General features: G+C 34.0%; 2 protein-coding genes across 3 annotated transcripts; both read left to right on the plus strand.

The window, feature by feature from the left end:
- Nucleotides 1-532: 532 nt before the first annotated feature.
- On the plus strand, nt 533-5303 carry plac8.1 (placenta associated 8, tandem duplicate 1). 2 transcript variants are annotated; one of them, XM_067433654.1, is made up of 6 exons: nt 533-658; nt 3424-3455; nt 3625-3738; nt 3896-3983; nt 4095-4219; nt 4537-5303. In XM_067433654.1, the coding sequence occupies exons 4-6, from the start codon at nt 3899-3901 to the stop codon at nt 4645-4647; spliced, it is 321 nt and encodes a 106-aa protein (XP_067289755.1). In that variant the 5' UTR covers nt 533-658; nt 3424-3455; nt 3625-3738; nt 3896-3898; the 3' UTR covers nt 4648-5303. The 2 variants fall into 2 exon arrangements, with proteins under 2 accessions (XP_067289755.1, XP_067289756.1); XM_067433655.1 differs by lacking the exon at nt 533-658 and having other exon boundaries at nt 3417-3455.
- Nucleotides 5304-8496: 3193 nt separating this feature from the next.
- Nucleotides 8497-9623, plus strand: LOC137062877 (placenta-specific gene 8 protein-like). Its single transcript, XM_067433814.1, has 4 exons — nt 8497-8709; nt 8868-8955; nt 9035-9159; nt 9295-9623. Exons 1-4 carry the CDS (start codon nt 8662-8664, stop codon nt 9397-9399), a joined length of 366 nt encoding a protein of 121 aa, XP_067289915.1. The 5' UTR covers nt 8497-8661; the 3' UTR covers nt 9400-9623.
- Nucleotides 9624-10109: the final 486 nt, after the last annotated feature.

Raw genomic sequence — 10109 nt, forward strand, 5'->3', positions numbered from 1 at the left:
CCATGTTCTCATTCTGTTTACGCCAAATTCTGACTCTACCATCTGAATGTCTCAACAGAAATCGAGACTCATTAGACCAGGCAATATTTTTCCAGTCTTCAACTGTCCAATTTTGCTGAGCTTGTGTAAATTGTAGCCTCTTTTTCCTATTTGTAGTGGAGATGAGTGGTACCCGGTGGGGTCTTCTGCTGTTGTAGTCCATCCGCCTCAAGGTTGTGCGTATTGTGGCTTCACAAATGCTTTTCTGCATACCTCGTGGTAACGAGTGGTCATTTCAGTCAAAGTTGCTCTTTTATTAGCTTGAATCAGTTGGCCCATTCTCCTCTGACCTCTAGCATCAACAAGGCATTTTCGCCCGCATACTGGATGTTTTTCCCTTTTCATACCATTCTTTGTAAACCCTAGAAATGGTTGTGTGTGAAAATCCCAGTAACTGAGCAGATTGTGAAATACTCAGACCGGCCCACCAGGTACCAACAACTGAACACGCTTAAAATTTGCTTAAATCGCCTTTCTTTCCCATTCTGACATTCAGTTTGGAGTTCAGGAGATTGTCTTGACCAGGACCACACCCCTAAATGCATTGAAGCAACTGCCATGTGATTGGTTGATAATGCATTGATGAGAAATTGAACAGGTGTTCCTAATAATCCTTTAGGTGAGTGTATGTCTTGATATGATAAAAAAAAGTATATAACACATCATAACAGATATAACATTTGATGTGTAAACTGTTGCAATATTATGGATTTAATATATATATATATATATATATATATATATATATATATATATATATATATATATATATATATATATATTAAGAAAAGAACACAGCAGGTATATTTTACAATATTATTTGAAAAACTTTACCTCTAAATCAAAGTCATTGTGATAAAACCTATTTATCTTTAGTTTATCTATTAATTAAATCATTTTAAACGTTATTACATTGCCAAATATGTTTTAAAAGGGCTTTTTGTGAGTGTGGTGTAAGGAAAAAGATCTAGATTTTTAAAAGATTTTTAATTTACTTTAAATTTACTCAAAAACTTTAATTTACTCAATTTGCAGTAAATGCCATGTTTAAAGGATTTTGACTTTTTATCATCGTATATTTTTTATGTCACCACTGCAGTCAGGAATAAAGTATTACTTTGGTGTAAAGAAAATAATTTACTTTTATAATTGACATGTTTTTAATGCTCATAAAAGTTTTGATTTTTTTTTTTAAACAAATATTTAGATATTATTTTATTTCAGATTTATTTCAATTAAGGGATAGTTCACCCCCGAAAAAATTTCATTCGCCCTTAAAGTGTTCCAAACCTTTATGAATTTCTGGACCCAGTTAAGGTGGCCTTAACTACTACATACTTACATTTAAATGAATAATTTCAAACAGTGCACTTATTGTGTACATTCATGTTTTTATATTGGACTTACATTTTAAAAATTACCTGCATGTAATTACATCTGTAATTAATTTCTGTAGTTACATTTATATTTACACTGTTGACACTTCCCTTACACCTAATCCTACCCTTAAACTTACCCATAACACCACACACCTGTCCCTAACTTTACCCGAGGCTCAATATCAATAAAAGTGTTGGTTACACTTTATTTTACTGTGTCATTGTAACAGTGTTATTATATATTGAAGTACTGAGTAATATTAATTAACTACATGTACTTATAGGGTTGGGCTATAGGGCTTGGTTGAGGGTTAGTTGCATGTAATTATGCAACATTTACTGTTATTACCATGGGCGTAGATTACGTGGGGGACGTGTCCCCCTCACTTTTAATAAAATGTATTTTCATCCCCCGCACTTTTACTGGGTCTCACCGATCCTAGTTGACCCGCTCCGAGCGGGATTCGAACCGGCGTTACCTGCGCAGCGGCGGGCAAATTAACAGGGACACTAAAAACAGCTTTCTCTATCTCTGTTGATAGCGCATTTTTTGAGGTCACGGGCAACTTAAGTGTATTTATTTACATAGAAACCAATGTGAATACATTAAGATTTAAATTCAAAGACCAAAAATATTTATCTATGCATGACCTGTCATTTTATTCGTTTCTAAATATGAGGAGGGCGCTCTCATAAGTCCAAAAGCAGATTCGTTGAAGTAATGTCACGCTGGTGCTGCACCTGAAGGATGAGAGATGAAACGAGACGACGAGACGACAATATATTTTATGTGTGTTTTTTAAGCCATCTCAATCTAGGCTATTTGTTGACAATAAAGTATCATATGAATGATGCAGCTTTTTTAATATTTAGTATCTTCTGCTCACCACGGCTGCATTTATTTAATCAAAAATATTTAAAACAGTAATTTTGTGAAATTTTATGAAAAATTAAAACAGCTTTTTTTCCTATGTGAATATATAGTAATTTATATGATCAAAGCTGAATTTATCATTATTCCAGTCTTCAGTGTCACATGATCCTTCACTAATCATTCTCATATGATAATTTTATAATCAAGAAACATTTATGATTATTATCTGTGTTGAAAACAGTTGTGCTGCTTAAAAATGTTGTGGAAACCATAATACATTTTATTTTTCAGGATTCTTTGATGAATAGAAAGTTCAATGGACAGCATTTATTTGCATTTATTAAAGAAATGATTATATTTTGTAATATTAAAAATATCACTTGTGATCAATTTAATGCATGTCTGATCAATAAAAGTATTAATTTCTCTCTTTTTTAATTTTACCACAAATGTTTAGATGGTTTCCACCAAAATTAAGCAGCACCATGAGCAGCACAACTGTTTACAACTGATAATAGATGCGATAAATTATATCGGTCAAAAAAAAATATATGGTATTACGACATTTCTGTCCCCCTCACATCTGAAAAGATGGCTACGCCCATGGTTATTACTATGGTAAATACATAGTTTTTGTAATGAATTTGCATGTAAGTAACTTTTTTTCCCCCAAGAAATTCATCCAGGTTTGGAACAACTTGAGGATGAGTAAATGATGACAGTTGTTTTGGGTGAACAATCCCTTTAACAGGACTTTGTATAAAATAAAAAAAAGAACTGGTATAGACAGCCGCTTAGCAGCGTGTCCTTAGAATCTTTAAAGTCATAAAAATTGTACGTCATTACTATACTCATGGCAACAGTGTTTATAGCTAGCAATAAATCAGTTCTGAGCTTCAAATAACTGAGCAAACAATATCTGTCACAAGTCATGCATAAGCCCACTGGTGCTTAAATGTTCTAAAAAATAAATAAATAAATAGTGATATCAATGTTTAATGGCCTTATGGATTAGCTTTATTCATATTTAGACAAATATTCCACAATATAAATGTATTTGTTTCAAAGTCTGACAATTCCATTCATAGGTTTTTAACTATATTGACATTGTATGTTTTGTTCCTCTGACAGGCACAGGAGGCGTGGCAGCACATTGCATCAAGGTGTGAAAGCAAATAGCAACTAATAGCAGATTCTTGGAAAACACATGTTATTTATGACCATTAACTACGCTACAACTTCACTGTTGCAGGACTTTGAACCTATAGAAAGGCAATAAATATTTAGAAAATAAATGATTACATATTGACCTTTTTCCATGAATTTGCAAAGGTGCGCCTGAACGTGACATTTCAAATCATAGGCTATATAATAGGCATAGCCTGCTGTGGATGTTTCAGTGCATTGAGGAATATCCTGACTCAACTGTAAAGAAAAGAAAAACAGGTAAAGCTACTAATAAATATTACTTAACTTTTGGTAGACTTTCTATGTAAGTAAATGCTACATTTAAATGTCAACTTAAAATAAAATAAAACTCTCAAATGTTTTTTTTGTTTTTTTTTCAAAATAAGTGTGATGCCCTAAATGTCTTTAATTGTAGATCATGGAGGTCACATCTCAACCTGCTGCATTCCAACCGCAAGAGTTTCACACAGGCCTAACAAGCTGCTGTGACGACGTGGGTGTATGTAAGTGATTCCAATGGCACTTAACACAAATATTTTCTAAGTAAATTGTGAGCTATACATCTGTCCTGCTGATGTGATTTACATGTAAATAAATCATATTGTTTTTATTAGGCTGTTGTGGTCTCTTCTGCCTCACTTGTTTGGGCTGCTCCATTGCTAAAGACATGAATGAGTGCTGCTTATGCGGTTTAGGCATGACGATCCGAAGTGTATACAGAACTAAATACAACATAAAAGTTAGTATCTATCTATCTATCTATCTATCTATCTATCTATCTATCTATCTATCTATCTATCTATCTATCTATCTATCTATCTATCTATCTATCTATCTATCTATCTATCTATCTATCTATCTATCTATCTATCTATCTATCTATCTATCTATCTATCTATCTATCTATTTATCTATCTATCTATCTATCTATCTATCTATCTATCTATCTATTTATCTATCTATCTATCTATCTATCTATCTATCTATCTATCTATCTATCTATCTATCTATCTATCTATCGAGTATTTACATTATTGCCTTTGGTTTTGTCTCCAGGGTTCCCTGTGCAACGACTGGCTTACCGCGTATTGCTGCTTGTCTTGTGCAGCCTGCCAGCTGAAGAGAGACATCAACATAAGGAAGAGTAACGGAACACTGAAACCATGAGAACTGAAAGAGTTTCGGAGTTATCTGTAGCTGTCTGTCTACACCATTGCACTGGAAACTAAAGATCAATGCAAGTTGATAGAGTTAATCATTTAGTAGAGAAAATGTCTTTTAAAATAAAGGTTCCGAAAGGGGGTTTTCGCAGCGATGCTGTAAGATCCATTTTTGGTTCCCCAGAGAATTTCAGTGAATAGTTGTTAAAAGTCATGTTTTTTTTCACCATTTTAAGAAGCTTTTTTAACTTTAAAGAACCTTTTGTGTAATGGAAAGATTCCATGGATGTTAAATGATCTCCACTGAACCATCAATGCCAATAAAGAACCTTAATTTTTAAGAGTGTATCAAGTTTAATTAAACAAACATTGCATTTTCCATTTAGTATGTTTAGAGTTTATGTCTTCCAAAATGGGCAAAATGCTCATGCTTCCTTCATGTTATCATAAAATGGAGCTCAGAAAAGTTCCACTGGTGTAAACAGCACATTACTGATTATGTGATATTAGTATATTGTCAGTGTGGCCAGTTTGTGTTAAAACATGTTTTCCTAGAGAGTCAAAGTGAAGCGTAATAATGGATGTAGATAACGAATTCTGCTGTTTGCAACAGTGTTGATTTCATTACACTTACAAAACTTACAAAGTCTTGTAAAGGCTACTTAAAACACATTTTCAGCAAGATCATGTTGTAAACTGTTTAGTACAGCATGTATGCATAAAAACTATTTCTGTTAACAGATTATTATAACAACTTTTCTCCAATCCTTCCAATATTATGAGAAAATAAACAAATATTAGTTATATTAATGATAACTAAGTTATATATAGATTATTTATATAATAATATATATTAATGTGTAGCTTCAGAACATCATTGGTTGAGAGCTCAAGCACAGAATCGTCAGAGGTTAGACCAAATGAGGAGAGTTATCAGTGTTATAACAAAGTTATCAGAGTTATTTAGCGTCTGTGAAAAGTATGGGGCCGTCATTTACTGATAACTCTCCTCAGCTGATCTGAGGTCTCAACCAATGATGTGTTGAAGCTACACAAGGACCGCCCTCCTCATGTCCATGTTGCACATGGAAAAATAAAGAGAAATGAATCAATCGATCAATAAATGTAAAAATAAATACATGTGGGAAAAATAAATGTAAAAAATAAATGAATGCATAAATATAAAAATAAATGTTAAATTAAATTAAAAAAATAAATGCTAAAATGATTTTACAAATAAATAAAAGTTAAAAAAATATTTTTTTTAATAAAAGCAGAAAATAATAAATTAAGGGAAAGATAATACATTTTATTGGATTAAAAATGATCCTAATTTATTTTATCAAGTCGTTTATTCTGTTATTTATTTTCCTATTATCACATTTATTTATCTAGTTATGTGTTTATTAATTAACATATGTGTATACGATTTATTAATTAATTTATTTACTCATTCATTCATTCATTCATTTATTTATTTTTAATTTCTGCAGGGTTGGTCCTCCATACATAGAGACGATTCACACAAAACATAGCTATAAGTTCCAAACATAATTAGCAACAACATACTTCTGTTCTGTAGAGCCCCTGAGTCCGATTGTACATAAACAGCAAACTTACCGGGGCGCCTTCGTTTTCCCTTAAAGGGTTATTCCCTCTAAAATGAAATTGATGTCATTTATGACTCGCCCTAATGTCGTTCCACACCCGCAAGACCTCCGTTCATCTTCAGAACACAGTTTAAGATATTTTATATTTAGTCCGAGAGTGTATCTAAGTGTATGCACACTATACTGTCCATGTCCAGAAAGGGAATAAAAACATCATCAAAGTAGTCCATATGTGACATCAGTTAGTTAATTAGAATCTCTTGAAGCATCAAAAATGTATTTTAGTCACAAAATAACAAAAACTAGGACTTTATTCAGCATTGTCTTCTCTTCCTTGTTTGTGTTTAATCCTCAAATAAAAATTCAAACGATTGCGAATCAGTGAATCGATTAATGATTCGGATCGCCAGTGTCAAGTGATTTCAGCAGTTTGGCATGCGATCCAAATCATTGATCGATTCACTGATTCACAACCGTTTGAATCTTTATTTGAGGTTTCATTCATGATTCATAATCATTGAGGATGTTTTTATTCCCTTTCTGGACATGGACAGTATAGTGTGCATACACTTAGATACGCTCTCTGACTAAATATAAAATATCTTAAACTGTTTTCTGAAGATGAACGGCGGTCTTACGGGTGTGGAACGACATTACACTGTAAAAAATTATTTAGAAAAAAAGTTACCTGGTTGCCTTAAAATTTTGAGTTCATTGAAATTAAAATTTTGAGTTAATACAATGAACATTTTTTGAGATTCGACAAGATTTATTAAAATATTATTAAAAGATTTTGTAAGCATATTGGGTAATTGTGAGTGTTTTATTTCTGATGATGCAGTGAAACATGCCACATAGTGCTATTTTCATGATTTATCAATTTTTTTATGTGGTTCAGATACAATAATATTTTGAGTTTCTACAAATTTCCTTCATTGTATCAACTCAAAGTTTTAATTTCAATATACTCACAATTTTAAGGCAACCAGTTACTTTTTTAAGTTAAACCAACAAAGACCAACCAAATTTTTTTACAGTGTAGGGTGAGTCATTAATGACATCAATTTCATTTTTGGGTGAACTAACCCTTTAAGTCATCTTTACAGGTTTAATATCCTTTGTGCCGATCGACTTCTTGAATCAAGACAGACAGGTCATCGTCTCTGATAGGTGCTCAACTGTTTTTCCTGTCCTGAGTATCTTGGATGTTACCATGTGAATATTTAACTTAATTTTTTCTATCTGAATTTGAGCAGTCGAATTAGACTGTCTTTAACTTGAAATTTGAGTTTTGAATTTGAATCAAATTTGATTGTTTTATCTGAAATTCTGTGTTTGTTTTTTTGTTTTTTTGTTACTTTCTAGCTTCCCTGAGGATGGCACTCCTCTGATTCTGCTTGGTGACTTCAACATCCATCTTGATAAACACCTAGCCACAGACTTCAGCACTCTACTGACTTCATTTGACCTTAAGTTAGTATATACTACGGCTCACAGATCAGGTAACCAATTAGACCTCGTCTACACACACAACTGCTCCACGGACAACACTTTAGTTACTCCATTACACACCTCAGACCACTTTCTCATCACTCTTAACCTCATACTGACTCCTGATACAACACGTACTCCTACACAGATTACCTTTCGGCGTAATCTACGCTCACTCTCTCCCTCTCGCCTATCCACTATGGTTTCATCTTCACTCCCTCCACCTGCTCAGTTCTCAGCACTGGACACTAACAGTGCTACTGACACTCTTTGCTCCACTCTAACATCCTCCTTAGACAGTTTTTGCCTCCTTTCATCCAGACCTGCCCGCCCCACCCCATCTGCCCCCTGGCTGTCTGATGTTCTCCGTGAACATCGCTCTGGACTCAGGGCGGCAGAGAGGAAATGGCGGAAATCTAAAAACATTGTGAACTAACATGTACGTGTATTTTTATTAACTAGCATTAACAAAAATTGATAAATGCTGTAAAACACACATTGTTCATTGTTGCATTAACTGAAGTGACCTTATTGTAAAGTGTTACCAAAAAATCTCCCAACCTCAGACTTTAACTGTAGTTTAAATGTTTTCAATTTTCCCAGAAATACAACTACGCTTGCAGCGGCCAATAGATCAGATGCATTTTGTAGTTTATTTTAATCTGATGTTAAGTCATTTAATTTGTTTGACCATAATGATACGCTATCATTTTCCTTCCTTGTAAAAGCATTTCACAAGGACTGGTGATGTGGCAGCAAATATCATCACCGGTGTGACAGCAAATGGAAAATGTTGCTTTTAACTATTTAGCACTTTGGACCTAAATGAAGTGCAATATGAATTTCAACAATATATTAGGCTAACTGTAGATTTGAAGGGTGTGTCTGAACCTGTGACTTTTCAGACTGTATATAAAGACATGTGCCAGTTTGAGTGTGCAGAGTTTCCTGACTCGGTGGCACGAAAGGTATGTTATCTACTTTTTAGATAAACTTTGGGAAACTTGTTGTTTGTAAATGAATGCTTTACTTAGATATCATGTGAACTAAATATGTTTATAACAGTTTTGCTATATTTTCATTTGGAAAAACATTTTAATGTTCCTGCTGCCTCACATTTCTGCAGATCATGGCGGTCACATCTCAACCTGCAGCGTTCGCACCCAGCGACTTTCACACGGGCCTAACGAGCTGCTGTGAAGACATGAGCATATGTAAGTCCAAATTCCATAATCTATAAAGCCTTAACTGGTCATAATGTTATTTTAACATCAATCATGTTGTTTTTATTAGGCTGTTGTGGTCTCTTCTGCCTCCCTTGTTTGGGCTGCTCCATTGCTAAAGACATGAATGAGTGCTGCTTATGCGGTTTAGGCATGACGATCCGAAGTGTATACAGAACTAAATACAACATAAAAGTTAGTACCTACCTACCTACCTACCTACCTACCTACCTACCTACCCACCCACCTACCCACCTACCCACCTACCTACCTACCTACCTACCTACCTACCTACCGCAAATTAATATATATTTTGTTTTTTCTTTCCAGGGATCCATGTGTGATGACTTTAATGCCAGTAACTTCTGCTTGCCTTGTGTAGCCTGCCAGCTGAAGAGAGACATTGAAATTAGGAAGCGCACTGGAGAATTTTGAGGAAACGTTTTTACACAAGGCAAAAGCGGTGGACTGTGGTGAATTGTTGTGTTTTCTAAAGGCAACAAAGAAAAATGCTATCTAGCCATATAGTCCTTAATTTCTGGAAACTATGATAAGCAAATACACTAATCAAACTTTTATGACCTGTAAGAATGAAAATACAGGCTGTTGCTGGTGTCAGAATGAAAATGGGCATTGCTCAATATCATGCTGGCCCTTTATCAGATTATGCCATGTTAGTTTTGGTGAAAATATGAACATATGTAAGTTTATAGGAGAATATATATTTGATTATTTTGAGTATTGAGTATTATGACTTGAAAAGAGCATGTGCAATAAACATGTGAAACACACATTCAGTGTCGTGCACACCTCACTAAATACAGCAATGTGTAACTTTACTGTATTTTTCAAATGGCTGTCTTGAGCATTTTCAGGTAGTGTCCCCAAGATCTGACTTTTTGCATTGGAAAACATTTACAGAGTAAACACTGTCATAATGAAAACATGACAAAGCCATTTGACTATCTTGTTCATAAACAATGGTGTCAGGACTTTTCATCTTGATGTCACTTTCACTGACATGAATACTTGCTTTTGAGGAATGAGCTATCCAATTTGGGCAAGTGACACTTTTGCAGGTTCTCAACTAGGTTTTGCAGTTTGTTTTGAGAACTGCATTAACTGTTGTGCAAATGTAAAGAGTG

Source organism: Pseudorasbora parva, chromosome 23 (genome assembly GCF_024679245.1).
Source record: "Pseudorasbora parva isolate DD20220531a chromosome 23, ASM2467924v1, whole genome shotgun sequence".
In the NCBI taxonomy this organism is placed as follows: Eukaryota; Metazoa; Chordata; class Actinopteri; order Cypriniformes; family Gobionidae; genus Pseudorasbora; species Pseudorasbora parva.